The following is a 22,084-nucleotide window of genomic DNA, read 5'->3' as shown; positions in this document are numbered from 1 at the left end:
GATCCTTGAGGAATTGCCATACTGTCTTCCACAATGGTTGAACTAATTTACACTCCCACCAACAGTGTAAAAGTGTTCCTATTTCTCCACATCCTCTCCAGCATGTAGTTTCCTGACTTTTTAATGATTGCCATTCTAACTGGCATGAGATGGTATCTCGTTGTGGTTTATGATTTGAATTTCTCTAATGACCAGTGATAATGAGCATTTTTCATGTTTGTTGGCTGCATAAATGACTTATTTTAAGAAGTGTCTGTTCATATCCTTCACTCACTTTTTGATGGGGTTGGTTTTTTTTTTTCTTGTAAATTTGTGTAAGTTCTTTGTAGATTCTGGGTATTAGCCCTTTCTCAGATGGGTAGATTACAAAAACTCTCTCCCATTCTCTAGGTTGCCTGTTCACTCTGATGATAGTTTCTTTTGCTGTGCAGAAGTTCTTTAATTAGACTCTATTTGTCAATTTTGGCTTTGGCTGTTTTAGACATAAAGTCCTTGCCCATGCCTATGTCCTGAATGGTATTGCCCAGGTTTTCTTCTAGGATTTTTATGGTGCTAGGTCTAACATTTAAGTCTTTGATTCATCTTGAGTTGATTTTTTTTGTATAACGTGTAAGGAAGGGGTCCAGTTGCAGTTTTCTGCATATGGCTAGCCAGTTTTCCCAACACCATTTATTAAATACGGAATATTTTCCACATTGCTTATGTGTGTCAGGTTTGTCAAAGATCAGATGGTGGTAGATGTGTGGTGTTATTTCTGAGGCCTCCGTTCTGTTCCCTTGGTCTATATATCTGTTTTGGTACCAGTACCATGCTGTTTTGGTTACTGTAGCCTTGCAGTAAAGTTTAAAGTCAGGTAGTGTGATGCCTCCAGCTTTGTTCTTTTTGCTTAGGATTGTCTTGGTTATATGGGCCCTTTTTGGTTCCCTATGAAGTTTAACGTAGTTTTTTCGAATTCTGTGAAGAAAGTCAGTGGTAGCTTGATGGGGATAGCATTGAATCTCTAAATTACTTTGGAAAGTATGGCCATTTTTACAATATTGATTCTTCTTATCCGTGAGCATGGTATGTTCTTCCATTTGTTTGTGTCCTCTTTTATTTCCTTGAGCAGGAGTTTGTAGTTCTCCTTGAAGAGGTCCTTCACATCCCTTGTAAGTTGTATTCCTAGGTATTTTATTCTATTAGTGGCAATTGTGAATGGGAGTTCACTCATGATTTGGCTCTGTTTGTCTGTTATTGGTGTACAGGAATGCTTGTGATTTTTGCACAATGATTTTATATCCTGAGACTTTGCTGAAGTTGCTTATCAGCTTAAGGAGATTTTGGGCTGAGACGATGGGGTTTTCTTAATATACAATCATGTCGTCTGCAAACAGAGACAATTTGACTTCCTCTCTTGCTATCTGAATACCCTTTCTTTCTTTCTCTTGCCTGATTGCCCTGGCCAGAACTTCCAACACTATGTTGAATAGGAGTGGTGAGAGAGGGCATCCGTGTCTGATGCCGGTTTTCAAAGGGAATGCTTCCAGTTTTTGCCCATTCAGTATGATATTGGCTGTGAGTTTGTCATAAATAGCTCTTATTATTTTGAGATACGTTCCATCAATACCTAGTTTATTGAGAGTTTTTAGCATCAAGGGGTGTTGAATTTTGTTGAATGCCTTATTAAGATAATCGTGTGGTTTTTGTCATTGGTTCTGTGTATGTGATGGATTGTATTTATTGATTTGCATATGCTAAACCAGCCTTGCATCCCAGGTATGAAGCCAACATAAGCTTTTTGATGTGCTGCTGGATTTGGTTTGCCAGTATTTTGTTGAGTATTTTCGCATCGATGTTCATCAGGGATACTGACCTAAAATTTTCGTTTTTTGTTGTGCCTCTGCCAGATTTTGGTATCAGCATGATGCTGGCCTCATGAAATGAGTTAGGAAGGATTCCCTCTCTTTCTGTTGTTTGGAACAGTTTCAGAAGGAATGGCACCAGCTCCTCTTTGTACCTCTGGTAGAATTCGGCTGTGAATCTGTCTCATACTGGACTTTTTTTGGTTGGTAGGCTATTAATTGCTGCCTCAATTTCAGAGCCTATTATTGGTCTATTCAGGGACTCAACTTCTTCCTGGTTTAGTCTTGGGAGGGTGTATGTGTCCAGGAATTTATCCATTTCTTCTAGATTTTCTAGTTTATTTGGATAGAGGTGTTTATAGTATTCTCTGATGGTGGTGTGTATTTCTGTGGGATCAGTGGTGATAGCCCCTTTATCAATCATTTTTTATTGCATCTATTTGATTCTTCTCTCTTTTATTCTTTATTAGTCTGGCTAGTAGTCTATTTTGTTGATCTTTCTGAAAAACCAGGCTCCTGGATGCACTGATTTTTTGAAGGGGTTTTCGTGTCTCTGTCTCCTTCAGTTCTGCTCCAATCTTAGTTGTTTCTTGTCTTCTGCTAGCTTTTGAATGTGTTTGCTCTTGCTTCTCTAGTTTTTTTAATTGTGATGTTAGGGTGTCAATTTTAGATCTTTCCTGCTTTCTCTTGTGGGCATTTAGTGCTATAAATTTCTCTCTACACATTGCTTCAAATGTGTCGCAGAGATTCCGGTACGTTGTGTCTTTGTTCTCATTAGTTTCAAAGAACATCTTTATTTCTGCCTTCATTTTGTTACTTACCTAATAGTCATTCAGGAGCAGGTTGTTCAGTTTCCATGTAGTTGCGGAGTTTTGAGTGAGTTTCTTAATCCTGAGTTCTAATTTGTTTGCACTGTGGTCTGAGAGATTGTTTGTTATGATTTTCGTTCTTTTGCATTTGCTAAGAAGTGTTTTACTTCCAACTATGTGGTCAGTTTTGGAATAAGTGTGATGTAGTGCCGAGAAGAATGTATATTCGGTTGATTTGGGATGTAGAGTTCTGTAGATGCCTATTAGGTCCACTTGGTCCAGAGCTGAGTTCAAGTTCTGGATATCCTTGTTACTTCTGTCTCGTTGATCTGTCTAGTGTTGACAGTGGGGTGTTAAAGTCTCCCACTGTTATTGTGTGGGAGTCTAAGTCTCTTTGTAGGTCTCTAAGAACTTGCTTTATGAATCTGGGTGCATATGCATTTAGGATAGTTAGCTCTTCTTGTTGCATTGATCCCTTTACCATTATGTAATGCTCTTCTTTGTCTCTTTTGATCTTTGTTGGTTTAAAGTCTGTTTTATCAGAGACTAGGATTGTAACCTCTGCTTTTTTGTTTTTTTGCTTTCCATTTGCTTGGTAGACCTTCCTCCGTCCCTTTATTTTGAGCTTATGTGTGTCTCTGCATGTGAGATGGGTCTCCTGAATACAGCACGCTGATGGGTCTTGACTCTTTATCCAATTTGCCAGTCTGTCTTTTTTAATTGAGGCATTTAGCCCCTTTATATTTAAGGTCAATATTGTTATCTGTGAATTTGATCCTGTCATTATGATGCTACCTGGATATTTTGTCGATTAGTTGATGCAGTTTCTTCATAGTGTTGATGGTCTTTACAATTTGGTATGTTTTTGCAGTGGCTGGTACTAATAGTAGTGCTTCCTTCAAGAGTTCTTGTAAGGCAGGCCTGGCGGTGACAAAATCTCTCAGCCTTTGCTTGTCTATAAAGGATTTTATTTCTCCTTTACTGATGAAGTTTAGTTTGGCTGGATATGAAATTGTGGGTTGAAAATTCTTTCCTTTGAGACTGTTGGATATTCGCCCCCTCTCTCTTCTGGCTTGTAGCATTTCTGGAGAGAGATCCACTGTTAGTCTGATGGGCTTCCCTTTGTGGGTAACTCGACCTGTCTCTCTGGCTGCCCTTAACATTTTTCCTTCCTTTCAACCTTGGTGAATCCGATGATTATGTGTCTTGCAGTTGCTCTTCTCGAGGAGTATCTTTGTGGTGTTCTCTGTGTTTCCTGAATTTGAATGTGGGCCTGCCTCACTAGGTTGGGGAAGTTCTCCTGAATAATATCCTGCAGAGTGTTTTCCAACTTGGTTCCATTCTCTCCATCACTTTGAGGTACACCAATCAAATGTAGATTTGATCTTTTCACATAGTACCATATTTCTTGGAAGCTTTGTTCATTTCTTTTCACTCCTTTTTCTCTAATCTTGTCTTCTCGTTTTATTTCATTGAGTTGATCTTCAGTCTCTGACGTCCTTTCTTCCGCTTGATCAATTTGGCTGTTGATACTTGTGTATGCTTCACAAAGTTCTCGTGCTGTCTTTTTTAGCTCCATCAGGTCGTTTATGTTCTTCTTCTCTAAACTGGTTATTCTAGTTAGCAATTCATTTAACCTGTTTTCAAGATTCTTAGCTTCCTTGCATTGGGTTAGAACAAGCTCCTTTAGCTCGGAGCAGTTTGTTATTACCCACCTTCTGAAGCCTACTTCTATCGATTCATCAAAATCATTCTCCGTCCAGTTTTGTTCCCTTGCTGATGATCCTCGAAGGAGAAGAGGCATTCTGGTTTTTGGAATTTTCAGCCTTTTTGCACTGGTTTCTCCCCATCTTCGTGGATTTTCAGGCTCCTTTGCTGCAGGTCTGCTGGAGTTTGCTGGAGGTCCTCTCCAGACCCTGTTTGCCTGGGTATCACCAGCAAAGGCTACGATTGCTGCCTGCTCCTTCCTCTGGAAGCTTTGTCCACAGAGGGGCACCTGCCAGATGCCAGTCAGAGCTATCCCTGTATGAGATGTCTGTCGGCCCCTAATGGGAAGTGTCTCCCAGTCAGGATACATGGGAGTCAGGGACCCACTTGAGGAGGCAGTCTGACCCTTAGCAGAGCTTGACTGCTGCACTGGCTGTCAGGCAGGGACGTTTACATCTGCTGAAGCTGTGCCCACAGCTGCCCCTTCCCCCACATGCTCTGTCCCAGGGAGATGGGGGTTTTATTTATAATTCCCTGACTGGGACTGCTGCCTTTTTTTCAGAGATGCCCTGCCTAGAGAGGCAGTCTGGTCACAGTGGCCTTGCTGAGCTGCTGTGAGCTCTGCCTAGTTCAAACTTCCCAGTGGCTTTGTTTATACTGTGAGGGTAAAACTGCCTACTCAAGCCTCAGCAATGGCAGACGCCCCTCCCAACTCTAAGCTTAAGCATCCCAGGTCAACCTCAGACTGCTGTGCTAACAGTGACAATTTCAAGCCAGTAGATCTTAGCTTGCTGTGCTCCATGGGGGTGGGACCTGCCAAGCCCTGTACTGCAGGGAATCTCCTGGTCTGCCAGTTGCGAAGACTGTGGGAAATGCACAGTATCTGGACTGGAGTGCATTCTTCCTCCTGGTACAGTCTCTCATGGATGCCCTTGGCTAGGAACGGGACATCCCCTGACCCCTTGTGCTTCTGGGGTGAAGCAATGTGCCACCCTGCTTCGGCTTGCCCTCTGTGGGCTGCACCACTGTCCAACCAGTCCCAGTGAGATGAACCAGGTACCTCAGTTGGAAATGCAGAAATCACCCACCTTCTGTGTCAGTCTCACTGGGAGCTGTAGACCAGAGCTGTTCCTATTAGGCCATCTTGCCTAATTTTTGTATTTCTTTTTTTTTTGGAGAGACGGGGTTTGGCCATGTTGGCAAGGCTGGTCTCAAACTCCTGACCTCAGGCGATCCACCCACCTTGGCCTCCCAAAGTGCTGGGATTACAGGCTGTGCCCGGCCCAAAACCCAAGTTCTTGAGTAAAAACTACAAGAGCCCCACTGCTGACTCCTGTTGGACATGGAGAGTGAACAAGAAATACATTTTTGTTGTGTTGTTTCTGCAGCATAACCTACTTTATCCTGACTTGCCATATGACTTGAGATATGACATGGTCTTTATGAATTGAACTAGGACACATAAATATGGAAAAAATATTCTAAGTGGAGGGGGAAATGGGAGCAAAGATATGTTTGAGGGGAAAGAGAACAAGACATTCAACTAGGCTGGAGTATATGGTGCATAACGGGCAGCAGTGGGAGAGGAAGGACAGTGTCAGATTTCTGAAGTCCTGAGCAGCTGGCCAGAGTGTTTAAACTATATTTAAAAGTCATTCTTGAGTAGGAAAATAATAAAATCCAGATTTTTAAAAAGATTTATCTGCCAGGGGTGTACAATGGAAGGAAGAAATTAGAGACTAGTTAGATTATTTATAGATACCAGGAAGAATGGATATCCACTAAATAAGTAGAAAATAGAACGGAAAGAAGTAGAAGGATTAGAATATCTGAGAAAAATGAGAGGTCTCAGCAACTGCAGGGATATAGAAAGCAGGAAAGGTGATTGATATGATGTTGTTGCTTTTGATGAAGATAAACCACCAGTTACATTGGTTCTGAATTCGACTTTGAATATGTTTTGTAATGTGATTCCTTAATTTCCTCAGAAGCTGGCTAATGTGAAGTAGTTTCTGGCATTTGATTTTAATGTACTTTGTCCTCTAGAGCAGGGGTTAGCAAACTTTTTCTGGAAAGAGACAGATGGTAAAGATTTTAGGCTTTGAAGACTATAAGGTCCCTGTTTCAACTATTCAACTCTGCCACTGTAGCACAAAACCAGCTACAGATCATGAATAAATGAAGGAATGTGGCTGCTTTCCAATAAAACATTATTTACAAAAAGACAGCAGGCCATATTTGGCCCTAGTTTGCCAATCCCAACTCTAGAAAGTTCTATCTATGAAAACTAAAATTCTTGAACATTTGGAGAGCAGTTAGGTACTCAACTGCATAGTAATGAAAGTAAGTGTAAAAGGAGTTGAAGATAAAATAAAATAATAAGGACTGGAGTCCTTGGGAATATGTGGAGGTAATGGAACTCAATATGGATCCTAAAGGATGAAGCGTACACTGAATAATCATCTGAGGGGGAAGAGTAGGAAGGGTTGCATTATAGAAGGAGAATCAGAAGCAAAGCCAGAGAGACAGTAATGGGCATGACATTGTAGGGTAGAAGTGAGGATACTTGCCCCATTAAGGCTGAGTTTTTTTCTCACCCAATGAAGTTATGGGAAATTGAATTGGATTAGGTGGAGTTGGAAATTTGGGAAGCCAGATGGAGGTGTTTGGCTTCAATGTGGTAGGCATTTGGGAGCCACTGTAGGTCTTTCAAGCAGGTTGGTAATGAAATAAAAGTGGGATTTCAATGGTATGTAAAACAGTGGTTAAAAAAAAAAAATGCTGAAGTCAGATTAACATTCCATAAGGCTGTTGGGATAATCCAGAGTAGAGGATATTAAGATTATGCCTATATATGATGAGATAGGGTAATGGGGATGCTATGGACTAAATGTTTCTGTCCCCCAAAATCCTTATGTTGAAGCCCTAATCAATGAGATGGTATTAGGAGTTGGGCCTTTGGGAGGCAATTAAATCATGAGGGTGGAGCCCTCATGAATGGGATTAGTACCCATATAAGAGGCCAGAGAGCTAGCTAGCTCTTTCCACCATGTGAGGACACAGAGAAAAATTGGCTGTGTGTAACCCAGGCTGGGCGCCCGCACCATCTGCAGACACTGAACTAGCCTCCAGGAGATTTTTTGTTGTTCTTGTTTTTCTGTGTGTGTGGTTTTTTTGTTTGTTTGTTTGTTTGTTTTGATACCCCAGTGGTGGTGGGAACGCCAGCAAGACAGAACCATTCACTCCCATCGAAAGCGGTGCTGAAGCCAGGGAGCCAAGTGGTCCGGCTTTTCTCATGGCGCAGAACAGCCCCACCCCACCCCACACAAAACTGGGCGGCCGTTTGGGCAGCACCTAGCAGGAGATTTTTTGTTGTTCTAAGATCCATTCACTGAAAGCTTGAAAGGGAGCCAAGTGGTCCGGCTTGGCACCCCACAGAGCCCAGCAAGCTAAGCCAGGCTAAATTCTCACTGCCAGTACAGCAGCAGTCTAAGATCGACCTGGGATGCTCGAGCTTGGTGGGAGAAGAAGGGGCATCCCCCATTGCTGAGGCTTGAGTAGGTGGTTTTACCCTCACAGTGTAAACGAAGCCACTGGGAAGTTTGAACCGGGAGGAGCTCAGCAAAGCCACGGTAGCCAGACTTGCAGATGTCACCTCTCTGGGCAGGGCATCTCTGAAAAAAAGGCAACAGCCCCAGTCAGGGAATTAAAACCCCCATCTCTCTAGGACAGAGCACCTGGGGGAAGGGGTGGCTGTGGGCACAGCTTCAGCAGACTGACTTACACGTCCCTGCCTGACAGTTCTGAAGAGAGCAGCAGATCTCCCAGCACAGCGTTCGAGCTCTGCTAAAGGTCAGACTGCCTCAAGTGGGTCCCTGACCCCCGTGTATCCTGACTGGGAGACACCTCATACAGGAGAGCTCTGGCTGGCATCTGGCAGGTGCCCCTCTGGGACGAAGCTTCTGGAGGAAAGAACAGGCAGCAATTTTTGCTGTTCTGCAGCCTCTGCTGGTGATACCCAGGCAAACAGGGTCTGGAGTAGAACTCCAGCAGACCTGCAGCAGAGGAGCCTGTTTGTAAGAAGGAAAACTAACAAACGGAAAGAAATAGCACGTCCACTAAAATACCCCATCTGAAGGTCACCAACATCAAAGACCAGAGGTAGATAAATCCACAAAGATGCAGAGAAACCAGCACAAAACAGCTAAAAATTCCAAAAACCAGAACACCTCCTTGCCAGCAAGGGAACAAAATTGGACGGAGAATGATTTTGATGAAGTGACAGAAGTAGGCTTCAGAAGGTGGGTAATAACAAACTGCTCCGAGCTAAAGGAGCTTGTTCTAACCCAATGCAAGGAAGCTAAGAACCTTGAAAACAGGTTAAATCAATTGCTAACTAGAATAACCAGTTTAGAGAGCATAAACGACCTGATGGAGCTAAAAAAGACAGCACGAGAACTTTGTGAAGCATACACAAGTATCAACAGCCAAATTGATCAAGCGGAAGAAAGGACGTCAGAGATTGAAGATCAACTCAATGAAATAAAACGAGAAGACAAGATTAGAGAAAAAGGAGTGAAAAGAAATATGGTACTATGTGAAAAGACCAAATCTATGTCTTATTGCTGTACCTAAAAGTGACAGGGAGAATGGAACCAAGTTGGAAAACACTCTTCAGGATATTATCCAGGAGAACTTCCCCTCCCTAGCAAGACAGGCCCACATTCAGATTCAGGAAATACAGAGAACACCACTAAGATACTGCTCGAGAAGAGCAGCCCAAGACACATAATAGATTCACCAAGGTTGAAAGGAAGGAAAAAGTGTTAGGGGCAGCCAGAGAGAAAGGTTGGGTTACCCACAAAGGGAAGCCCATCAGACTAACAGAGGATATCTAGGCAGAAACTCTCCAAGCCAGAAGAGAGTGAGGGCCAATACGCAACATTCTCAAGGGAAAGAATTTTCAACCAGGAATTTCATATCCAGCCAAACTAAGCTTCATAAGTGAAGGAGAAATAAAATCCTTTATAGACAAGCAAATGCTGAGAGATTTTGTCACCACCAGGCCTGCCCTACAAGAGCTCCTGAAGGAAGGACTAAACATGGAAAGGAACAACTGGTACCAGCCACTGCAAAAACATACCAAATTGTAAAGACCATCAACACTATGAAGAAACTGCATCAACTAATGGGCAAAATAACCAGCTGGCATCATAATGACAGGGTCAAATTCACACATAATAATACTAACCTTAAATGTAAATGGGTTAAATGCTCCAATTAAAAGACCCAGACTGGCAAACTGGAAAAAGTCAAGACCCATCTCACGTGCAGAGACACACATAGGCTCAAAATAAAGGGATGGAGGCATATTTACCAAGCAAATGGAAAGGAAAAAGCAGAAGTGGCAATCCTAATCTCTGATAAAACAGACTTTAAATGAACAAAATCAAAAGAGACAAAGAAGAGCATTACATAATGGTAAAGGTGTCAACGCAACAAGAAGAACTAACTATCCTAAATATATATGCACACAATACAGAGCGCCCAGATTCATAAAGCAAGTTCTTAGAGGCCTACAAAAAGACTTAGACTCTCACACAATAATAGTGGGAGACTTTACACCCCACTGTCAATATTAGATAAACGAGACAGAAAATTAACAAAGATATTCAGAACTTGAACTCTACACCCCAAATCAACAGAATATACATTCTTAGCACCTCATTGCACCTATTGTAAAATTGATCACATAATTTGAAGTAAAACACTTCTTAGCAAATGCAAAAGAAAGAAAATCGTAACAAACAATCTCTCAGACCACAGTGCAATCATATTAGAACTGAGGATTAAGAAACTCACTCAAAACCACACAGCTACATGGAAACTGAACAACCCTGAACAACCTGCTCCTGAATGAATACTGGGTAAATAACAAAATGAAGGCAGAAATAAAGATGTTCTTTGAAACCAATGAGAACAAAGACACAAAGTACCAGAATCTCTGGGACACATTTAAAGCCGTGTGTAGAGAGAAATTTATAGCACTAAATGCCCACAAGAGAAAACAGGAAAGATCTAAAATTGACACCCTAACATCACAATTAAAAGAACCAGAGAAACAAGAGCAAACACATTCAAAAGCTAGCAGAAGACAAGAAATAACCAAGATCAGAGCAGAACTTTAGGAGATAGACACATGAAAACCCCTTCAAAAACATCAATGCATCCAGGAGTTGTTTTTTTAAAAAGATCAACCAAATAGATGGACCACTAGCCAGACTAATAAAGAATAAAAGAGAAGAATCAAATAAATGCAATAAAAAATGATAAAGGGGATATCACCACTGATCCCACAGAAATACAAACACCTCTATGCAAATAAACTAGAAAATCTAGAAGAAATGGATAAATTCCTGGACACATACACCCTCCCAAGACTGAACCAGGAAGAAGTTGAATCCCTGAATAGACCAATAACAAGTTCTGAAATTGAGGCAGCAATTAATAGCCTACCAACCAGAAAAAGTCCAGGATGAGACAGATTCACAGCCGAATTCTACCAGAGGTACAAAGAGGAGCTGGTGCCATTCCTTCTGAAACTATTCCAAACAATAGAAACAGAGGGAATCCTCCCTAACTCATTTTATGAGGCCAGCATCATCCTGATACCAAAACCTGGCAGAGGCACAACAAAAAAAGAAAATTTCAGGCCAATATCCCTGATGAACATCGATGCAAAAATCCTCAATCAAATACTGGCAAACCAAATCCAGCAGCACACCAAAAAGCTTATCCACCATGATCAAGCTGGCTTCATACCTGGGATGCAAGGATGTTTTAACATATGCAAATCAATAAACATAATCCATCACATAAACAGAACCAATGACAAAAACCACACGATTATCTCAATAGATGCAGAAAAGGCCTTTGGCAAAATTCAACACCCCTTGATGCTAAAAACTCTCAGTAAACTGGGTATTGATGGAACGTATCTCAAAATAATAAGAGCTATTTATGACAAACTCACAGCCAATATCATACTGAATGGGCAAAAACTGGAAGCATTCCCTTTGAAAACCGGCATCAGACACGGATGCCCTCTCTCACCACTCCTATTCAACATAGTGTTGGAAGTTCTGGCCAGGGCAATCAGGCAAGAGAAAGAAATAAAGGGTATTCAGATAGATAGCAAGAGAGGAAGTCAAATTGTCTCTGTTTGCGGACGACATGATTGTATATTAAGAAAACCCCATCGTCTCAGCCCAAAATCTCCTTAAGCTGATAAGCAACTTCAGCAAAGTCTCAGGATACAAAATCAATGTGCAAAAATCACAAGCATTCCTGTACACCAATAACAGACAAACAGAGCCAAATCATGAGTGAACTCCCATTCACAATTGCCACTAATAGAATAAAATACTTAGGAATACAACTTACAAGGGATGTGAAGGACCTCTTCAAGGAGAACTACAAACCACTGCTCAAGGAAATAAGAGAGAACACAAATGGAAAAACATTCCATGCTCACGGATAGGAAGAATCAATTATTGTGAAAATGGCCATACTTTCCAAAGTAATTTAGAGATTCAATGCTATCCCCATCAAGCTACCACTGACTTTCTTCACAGAATTCGAAAAAACTACGTTAAACTTCATAGGGAACCAAAAAGGGCCCATATAGCCAAGACAATCCTAAGCAAAAAGAACAAAGCTGGAGGCATCACACTACCTCACTTTAAACTTTACTGCAAGGCTACAGTAACCAAAACAGCATGGTACTGCTACCAAAACAGATATATAGACCAACAGAACAGAACAGAGCCCTCAGAAATAACACCACACATCTACCACCATCTGATCTTTGACACACCTAACAAAAACAAGCAATGGGGAAATGATTCCCTGTTTAATAAATGGTGTTGAGAAAACTGGCTCACCATATGCAGAAAACTGAAACTGCATCCCTTCCTTATACCTTATACAAAAATTAACTCAAGATAGATTAAAGACTTAAACAAACATAAGACCTAAAGCCATAAAAATCCTAGAAGAAAACCTGGGCAATACCATTCAGAATAGAGGCTTGGGCAAAGACTTCATGTCCAAAACACCAAAAGCAATGGCAACAAAAGCCAAAATTGACAAATGGAATCTAATTAAACTAAAGAACTTCTGCACAGCCGAAGAAACTATCACCGGAGTGAAGAGGCAACCTACAGAATGGGAGAAATTTTTGCAATCTATCCATTTGACAAAGGGCTAATATCCAGAATCTACAAAGAACTGAAACAAATTTACAAGAAAAAAACGAACAACCCCATCAAAAAGTGGGCAAAGGATATGAACAGACACTTCTCAAAAGAAGACATTTATGCAGCCAACAAACATATGGAAAAATGCTTATTATCACTGGGCATTAGAGAAATGCAAATCAAAACCACTATGAGATACCACCTCAAGCCTATTAGAAAAGTCAGGAAACAACAGATGCTGGAGAGGGATGTAAAGAAATAGGAACGCTTTTACACTGTTGGTGGGAGTGTAAATTAGTTCAACCATTGTGGAAGACAGTATGGCAATTCCTCAAGGATCTAGAACCAGCAATCCCATTTGACCCAGCAATCCCATTACTGGGTATATACCCAAAGGATTTTAAATCATTCTACTGTAAAGATGCCATGTACCCGCATGTTTATGGCAGCACTGTTCACAATAGCAAAGACTTGGCACCAACCCAAATGTCCACCAATGACAGACTGGATAAAGAAAATGTGGCACATATACACCATGGAATACTATGTAGCCGTAACAAAGAATGAGTTCATGTTCTTTGCAGGGACATGGATGAAGCTGGAAACCATCATTCTCAGCAAATGATCACAAAAACAGAAAACCAAACCCCGCGTGTTCTCACTCATGAGTGGTAGTTGAACAATGAAAACACATGGACACAGGGAGGGGAACATCACACACTAGGGCCTGTTGGAGGGTTGGGAGCTAGAAGAGGTATAGCATTAGGAGAAATACCTAATGTAGGTGACATACGTAATGTAGATGACGGGTTGATGGGTGCAGCAAACCACCATGGCACATGTATACCTATGTAATAAAACTGCACGTTCTGCATGTGTACCCCAAAACTTAAAGTATAATTTTTTAAAAAGTATGAAACATCTGGATTCTGGAATACATGTTATAAAAATGAGGACAGATGCATCAAATAAGACCTAAGAATCCAGGCTTTCTAACCAGGAAAATCTAAATATAGGATGAGATGATAGAAACAGGAAGACTAAAAGGTAAGTCATGTTGTTGACTAGAGTTTTGTTGACATCAGGATGCTAAATAATAATTTATTTAGTGTTTTTATATTAGCTTTAAGAAATAAAAGACCCCAGGCAAGCAAGAATCCTTTGACCAAAGTGAATTATAGAAGACTTGTGTGAGAATGAGCTTACTTAGCAGTGAAAGCAAAGACTTAGGAACAAAAGGTTGTACGATGAAAATTTTTGTCTAGCTTTGAGCAAAGACCTGTGTGAGAATGAGCTTACTTAGCAGTGAAAGCAAAGACTTAGGAACAAAAGGTTGTACTGATGAAAATTTTTGTCTAGCTTTGAGCATACACATACACATTTGCCCACTGTGAGGCCATTCATTAGAAAACCTTTATTGACCTATCCCTGACTGAAGAGGTTGCCTGTATGTTTATGACATGAACCAGTGTAATAACTAATAAAGATTTGGCACTTGCCTCATTAGCCAGAGACTCAAACTCAGAATTGTGCTGTATTTCGTGCACATCTTCCTTTCAATTTCTGCTCCAAGAGCCTATTAAACTCACAAAAGAGTGACATGACTCTCCTTGCCTTTGTTCTTTTTCAGCTCTAAGGGTCTCTGCATATGCATTAGATAGTTGGGAACATGACCCTGAGGGTCCCCCACAGGCTGAGAGTGGTGGCATAAAGTCAGCAAATGAGGCAAAGGAGAAGCAATATAGGAAAGGGCAGGCCCGTGAAAGCCAAAGAACAAGTTATTAGAAATGGTTACAAATAGTATCAAACACATTAAGAAGTCAAGATACATTGAGGAACTAAGGGCTAGTAACCCATTTGATTTAAAAAATACCAATACACCTTGATTCAATCAGTTAATTAATTATGTACTATAGAACGTTAAGGAGGTGAGATTTACCCTAAAAATAATCAGCAAGATAAAACTTTTGCTAAAAATCAAAGTCATACCATTAAACTTTTTGAAATCTTTGATCAAGGGAGCAAATTCAAGTCCTGCATCTCATCCCTGATGCCCCTTCCTCAGTCTACTCACATGAGCATAACTCAGGAAGAAGAGCTGGTTGTTGGTGAATGTGATGCCTGGTAGAAGAGGTTCCTCAACTCCCTGCCTTCTGTCATTTATCCATTTCCTGTAAGCCTGGTGAGAGAAGAAGAGATGAGTCTCTGCAATGGTGGGTTTTTCTCTTTTCTCATCTAGCACAGGAATAGTAAATATCTACTCCTGCCACGTGCAAAATGCATCATGTCAAAATTTTCTTTAAGAAAAGAAACACCTGGAAACAAGTCCATGTCCTATTGCTTATCAGTGAGGCAGGTACACCTGCAGAAAGGCCTTATGCTCAATGTATACCAAAGCAGCTGGACCAAAGCGTTCAGATATTAAATAACTCTTGGGGAAAAAAAACTGTTCTTTCTCTTCCTACCAGGGGACAAACAAATCTAATACAATGGCAAGGCCCCTATGGCAATACATTTTGGGGTCTGCATATCACCTTTTTTCATTTTGACACATAAGAGAAAAACTATCATCTTCTAGTGCCCTCATTTTATAAAATAAAGTATATTTCAACTAGAATATAGGAAGGATATAACCGGGAATAACAGTCTGGTCATTAAATTGAATGCATTTAGCTTTATGAAATCTTTCTGCATTATCCTTATGCTTCTTGTTTGACCACAAACTAATGGATGATGAAAACGTTATTAGGAACTATCACTTAGCCCAGTATATGAGAACCACTGCCCTCTGGTCATAATTTAGAAGTTTGATGTTTTCAGAGAAATTTATAGGAAGACTACAGAAAAACCTGTACTCAGGAAAACAAATGAACCTAGCCCCAAGGAGATTGCTGTAGCATGCTTCGATCTGATGGTGAATGTATTTTCTAAAAGCTATTCTTTAAATACATGATTCTTAATAAATATTATTCTTTAGGGTGACTTTACACCCCAAAAAGAAAGAAAGATAGTTCTATTTATATAATAGGGTCAACAGGGAGACACACTTCTATTTACAGAAATTCCATAATATCTAACTCCTCAAGAACATGGCTGTGGTATGAATTGAGGGACACCCATATGGTGTTTTATGGCTTGATTTTTAGAACCACAGCAAATGTAGCAGCGCATACCCTAAAAGCTTCCCGCAGGCCTCCATTATCAGCAATATTTTCTCCCAGGGTCCTCTTCCCCTTGACCTAACAGAAAGAAAAAAGGAAAAAAAAAAAAAAATGAGTGTTTCATGCTCAACTATCATTCAGCAAGGGGCATGAGTATTATAGCAAGAAAAGTATCATATTTTAAAGAGAAAATCACATCCAATAAATCAGAGGTAGGCATAATATATTGTAAGATGGCACACTATCCTCAGCAAGGTACTCCTGAATATAATACTTTCTATTTTATTATGCTACACACTTCTTTGTCACCTACCTCTTCATTCTAACCAATCTAGCCAGCTCCAATAAAATGTTAACAATATTCTGAGTGACTCTGGTTTAATGGGAAAAAATAGGAATGTCAATACACAGGTTACTTTCTCTGATTAACTCATATAATTTCAGTATTCTTCTCATTGTGCCTGTGTTTCCAAAAATTTACCATCCACACTGGAACAAGATTTCATAGACCAACTATCATCATTTTACCTTCAGCAATTTCCATGAAAAATTAAAAGGAAAGTGGTTCTCCCAGGGAACAAAAATCAAACAGAAGGAGTACAGATCACAAGGTTGAGGTCTGCAATATGTATGACAACCAGCCAAGCATGGTAAAGAAATTATTGCAAATATTCAAGATTGTTTCTTAAAACTTTAAATGAGCTAGGACAAAAATATTCTAAACTAATACAGCCCACAAGCCAAATCCAACCTGCTCCTTGTTTTTGTACAGGCTGCAAGGTAAGACTGGATTTTACCTACTTCAACAACTGGGGAAAAATCAAAAGAAGAAGAATATTTTGTGGCACATGAAAATTATATGAAATTCAAATTTTGGTGTTCCTAAATCAAGTTTTATTGGGACACAGTCATGCCCACTCATATATGTATTGTCTATAGTTGCTCTCTTGCTACAATGGCAGAATTAAATATTGTAACAAGACCATACACCCCACAAAGCCTAAATTTTTTACTATCTGGCCCTTTACAGAAAAGTCTTTCAACTCTTGTGTAATAGGCAGAATAACGGCCTCCCAAAGATGTCTGCATCCTAATCCCTGGAATCTGTGAATATGTTACCTTATTCACTGCAAAGAAAGATTCAAGCACAGAGGAATGGTCCCTACAAAATGAAGCTGGAAAAATAAAGCATGGCAAAGGAGACTTACATGAGGTGATTAAGTTAAGGATCTCGAGATGCAGACTTTATCCTGGATTGTCCAGGTGGACCCCGTGTAATTACAAAAGTCCTTACAAGAGGAAAAGGGAGGCAGGAGAGAGACTGTCAGAGTGATGCAACATGAGAAGACTCCACTCGCCATTGCTGGCTTTGAAAAAGGAAGGGGCCATGAGCTAAGGAATGTGGGCAGCCTCTAAAAGCTAGAAAAGGCAAGGAAACAGATACTCCCCTACAACCTCTAGAAAGGAATGTGGCCCTGCTGACACTTTGATTTTAGGCCATTGAGATCCATGTCAGACTTCTGACATACAGAACTGTATGCTAATAAATTAAATTTATGTTCTTTTAAGCTACTAAGTTTATAGTAACTTGTTATAGCAAGCAGCAGAAAACTAACATATCTTGCTTGAAACTTTCAAGCCATGGATCTTACCAACTCTTTACTTTTTAGCTAGCCCAGTCACCCAGGTATCAAGCAATATCAAGGAATAAAAATAAATCTTTGGAAACTATTATTCACTGTAATCACTCAGGACCCTCCTAGCTTCAGTATACAAAAGCTATCATTCCTGCTTTATGTATATTCTTTGTTATCCACAGTCCTATGAGGTAAGTGCTAATTACCACCATCCTTGCTCAACAAACGAGGATCTAAAGCTGAGTGTGTAGCAGATGTTGATATCCCACCAGATCCCCTTTTCTACCTAAACTGTACACCCATTCCCAAAACTGCTAACAGCCAGATCAACCTTAGCTTATGGGAGTCACCTCATCTGGAGACTGCTGGGAGGTTATAACCCACCTTCCAGTAATTGACTGATGTGCAATTTGAACAGCCCAGTACCTGGGCTGAACAATTTCTGTGGTGCACTTCATGCTCCAGAATCCTCTGTGGAATCAGGGTGAGGCTCAACATTTCCTGAAACCAACAGGTTTCCCTCATTCCATTATAGGTTTTTCCTGAAACTACTTTCTGAATAAATCACTGACCTAGGCTGGGTGCGGTGGCTCACACCTGTAATCCCAGCACTTTGGGAGGCCGAGGTGTGCAGATTGCCTGAGGTCAGCGGTTCGAGACCAGCCTGGCCAACATGGGGAAACCCCATATCTACTGAAAATACAAAAATTAGCCAGGCATGGTGGCTGGCGCCCGTAATCCCAGCTACTGGGAAGGCTGAGGCAGAAGAATCGCTTGAACTAGGGAGGCAGATGTTGCAGTGAACCGAGATCACATCACTGCACTGTAGCCTGGGTGACACAGCAAGACACTGTCTCAAAAAAATCAATGACCTAAGGAACCCCTTCTTGGGCTCTGCTTCTAGTGAACCTAAGTCAGAGTGATGAAGTAAACTGCTCGCTTGTCACTGGGATTCAAACCCAAGCAGTCTTCTGTCTCCAGAGCCTTTGCTTCCTAATATGCTACCTTCTCAAGTCCTAACTCCTCTTGGCTCTTGAAGATTAAATTTAATCTCCTTCCTTTTTACTCTGAGGTGTGTGTGTGTGTGTTGTGTGTGTGTGTGTGTTTTGAGACAGGCTCTCTCTCTCTGTCACCCAGACTAGAGTGCAGTGGTTTGATCACATCTCACTATAGGGTTCAAACAATTCTTCCACCTCAGCCTCCTGAGTAGCTGGGACTACAGGCATGCACCACTACACCCAGCTGATTTTTAAAAAAAATTTCTGTAGAGATGGGGGTCTCCGTATGTTGCCCAGGCTGGTATCAAACTCCTTGGTTCAAGTGATCCTCCCACCTTGGCCTTCCAAAGTGTTTAGAATACAGGCATGAGTCACTATGCCCAGCCATTCAGTCTAAGCTTTATATCTAAAATAGAGCCTTTTGGAGCAGCCTCATCCTCTGGCTCCTTGAACTCTGCCTCAGTAGACCACATGGCCCTAGGTTGGACTCTCAAGACTCAACAGCTACAAAAAGGAACAACAACAACAAAAGACTCAACAGCTGCTGACAGTCTGCATCTGTAGTGCCCCATCTGAGCTCCCCCGAATTCATTACAAAGCAAGATTCAGGCACAAAGGAATGGCTCCTGTAAATGAAGCCAGAAAAATAAAGCATGGCCCTTATATCCACAAAGGAAGCCACCTACTCTCCTGTGGGAATGAAACTGAAGCTGTTTTCTGATGGTTAAGTGGATTTATGCTAAGACAGGCATGCCCTTTCTATCGTCCTTGTGACAAAGGTACACATTTGTCAGAATTAAGTTTCAATCTCTGACACTTTGGCCAAAATGAATGGTGAAGAGCAGTCCACCCACACATCACCCAGATATAAAATGAATTTAAAATAAGAACCCGAGCATGATATAGGGGAAGGAGTATGGACTTTGGAGTCGTACAGACATAAACTCTAATCTAGACTCTAACATGGGTTTTAATCTCTTTGAACCTCAGTTTAATTTCTTTGACCCTCATATGTAAAACCTGTACACTTAGTAATATCTGTATCTCTCAGGGCTAGTATGGGGATACGTTTGTTTCAATTAAGTGAAAAGTTTCATCTTCGTGCCTGTATATAATAATCAAAAGGAAATATAAATTCCCTTCCCCCAAGAAAGCTGTTCTATTTTGGGGGGAGGGGGTTTAACCCAAAAATCTTTGGCTTTGTTTTTTCGTGGGATAAGGTACTAATGAGTATCTCACAAAGGATCAGGAATATTAACTATCTTTCATTGATCACTTGCTTTGTGTCAGGCTTTGTGCTAGTGTTTCGCATTGCTTTGCTCATTTAATTCTTACAACAAATCAATGAGTTCAGAAACACTGACCCATTTCACAGATGAAGATGCTGAGACTCAGGAACATTAAGTAACTTACCCATGTTCATAAAACTAGTTGAACCTAGATTTGGACCCATATCTGACTCTAGAACCCTTTTCTGTATGCTTTTCTTGAAGCAACATATACTCCAGATAAATTTTCACAGTGTGAAAACCCCTGTACTATATAGAGATACACAGAAGCACCCATTTTAGGTCTTCACGTGTCACAGTTGTAGATATTTTAAAAAATATAGGTAGAGAAATGGCTGTCCAGGACACTGATAAAAGTGCTAGACACCATTCAAGGATACTGACCCTGGTTTCTCTGCCTGAATGAGCAGTGGTCTCACTTGGGCTGAGCATGGTTTAAGAACCAGGAGAACCAAGTCAGTGTTTATAAACATTCCCTGTAAGAGAAGCACATGGATTTTTACCTAAATTCATCTACAAGTATAATAGATTTGAGGCATAGCAAGAATTGAGGTATTTTTCCAGCCCTAGCAATATATCAGGACAAAGTTCATGCCTGGTTAAGGGATGACCAGGCCCCAACCCCAAAGATTCTGATTCAGTAGGTATGGGGTAGGACTCAAGAATGTTCCCAGGGAAGACAGATGCTGTTGATCTTGTAAATACGCTTTGAGAACCAATGGTTTAAAGCAAGCTAATGTCCAAATGAGGAAAAATGAACCACAAGGTGCCCCCTTAGCCACAGTTGTACTCACATTTAAGCCAGCTTTCTTCCAATAATAGTTGCTATACTGGTTAATCATGCACTTTGTTTTTTCCTTAAACTTTTCTTCTGATTCAGTAGACCACCAAGGATCCAGGTTTCCATTTTTATCATATTTTCTACCTAGCAAAAAAAAAAAAAAAAAAGTTCGAAGACATTTGTGTTATTTATGGAAAGTAAATTCATCTTCCCTTTCCCTCACCTCGACAAGCCTTCAAAAAACAGTCATAACAGCAGGGAACACTCTTCCTGAGATCAGCTCCTGCATTCTCTCCAATGTCACAGGTTAATTGTAAAAAGGGTGAAAAGGATAAAGACAATTGAGGAAGTGCTTTCCTTCTAAGGAACAAAGAGCACCTTAAAAATGAGATTCATCAATTTATTACATATACTAGTCTTATCCAATCTTGGATTCTGTGTCTTCACCTGATTTGACCCAAAATGTTCACTGGATTATGAAATAAAATGGCTTCATTCAGAAAGCCCATGGAGGCAATCAGAGCACTACTACCAGTGAAATTCCAAACGATCCATAGGAGTAGCCCCAGTGAGTCATCCATACTGTGCGATCATAGACCCTGACTCAGCCCTATAAGAACCTATTTCCTCCAAGTTGCCAGGAGCTGAAAGACACATAAAACCTCTGTTATGAATCATTCCACAGCCACTAGTGTGGATAGAAGACCCATTTGTCCTACTTAGACAAGGAAGATTGCTCTAAAAAGAAAACTTGGAATAAGAATGAAAATCTCCAAAACATAACGGGAAGAAAGATTATACATGCTTTCTTGCTATGTGCTCACTCTTCATTTTCTCTACATCCTTTGAAACAAAATTTGGATGCTGCTAGACTGTCTTCTATATTCAAGGTTACTATGAGAATCAGAGGCATCGTTTAAATTTAATTACACAGCTTACAAAAAAAGTCCCCTAAGTAAAGCTGTTAATTGGAACAATCCAAAACTCTTCAGCAAGGCTACCTACTACTAACACCACCCCCTGGGATAGTATGGAGTCACTGTCCTCTACCCACTAACCAACCAATCATTAAATAGGTACCGGGCACGTACTTATATGTGCAATGCACTGTTCTAAGCATTGGTTACAGAGTGAAATTGCCACCATTAGATTCAGTCCTTTGAGAAAGACTCCAGAAGTTCTCCAGAAGGTTCTGGGGAGGAACTGTACTTAAATTCCCTATCGAGAGGCCCAGAATGAAGAAAGGACTATTAGCTTTTATTTCTTAGCTAAGACTCTCATCTCAGATAAACCAAACACCCAAAGGCAGAAAGTCTAGCTCTGCAGAGTCAGATAACTACAAGTTAGCCACATTTTAACAGAAAAGGGAAGACCAGGGGAGAAAAAAATCTAGGTGATTAAGGAAGGGCTGGTGGGAGTACAGGAAGACTTTTCTAGAAGAGCCAGAGGGTCTCTGGCCCTGGGGTAGGCATCCAGGAAAGGATGTTGGAGATACTACAGGGATGGAAGAAAGAGGTCCCCTTCTATATATCGTTGCCTTAGGGCAGCTGGTTCCTGAGACTGCCTGTAAATCATTGTGTGGGTGTGGATGTGATAGTCATTT

At 40.8% G+C, this 22,084-nt stretch overlaps 1 protein-coding gene and 1 long non-coding RNA gene across 2 annotated transcripts in view; one reads left to right on the top strand and one right to left on the bottom strand.

The window, feature by feature from the left end:
• Nucleotides 1-22,084, bottom strand: part of PHEX (phosphate regulating endopeptidase X-linked) — a 221,706-nt gene that overhangs the window by 4,437 nt on the left and 195,185 nt on the right. Inside the window, exons 18-20 of the mRNA XM_050777361.1 lie at nucleotides 20,495-20,625; nucleotides 15,789-15,854; nucleotides 14,690-14,794 (exon numbers count right to left, since the gene is read on the bottom strand). Of these exons, the coding sequence (XP_050633318.1) occupies nucleotides 14,690-14,794; nucleotides 15,789-15,854; nucleotides 20,495-20,625 (302 nt within the window). The remainder of the gene's footprint in view (nucleotides 1-14,689; nucleotides 14,795-15,788; nucleotides 15,855-20,494; nucleotides 20,626-22,084) is intronic.
• Nucleotides 1-22,084, top strand: part of LOC126946735 (uncharacterized) — a 57,180-nt gene that overhangs the window by 4,013 nt on the left and 31,083 nt on the right. The window lies entirely within an intron of this gene.

Source organism: Macaca thibetana, chromosome X (assembly GCF_024542745.1).
Source record: "Macaca thibetana thibetana isolate TM-01 chromosome X, ASM2454274v1, whole genome shotgun sequence".
NCBI classification, from domain to species: Eukaryota; Metazoa; Chordata; class Mammalia; order Primates; family Cercopithecidae; genus Macaca; species Macaca thibetana.
Note: the sequence above shows the minus strand (reverse complement) of the source record. Positions and strands in the feature narration are given on the sequence as shown.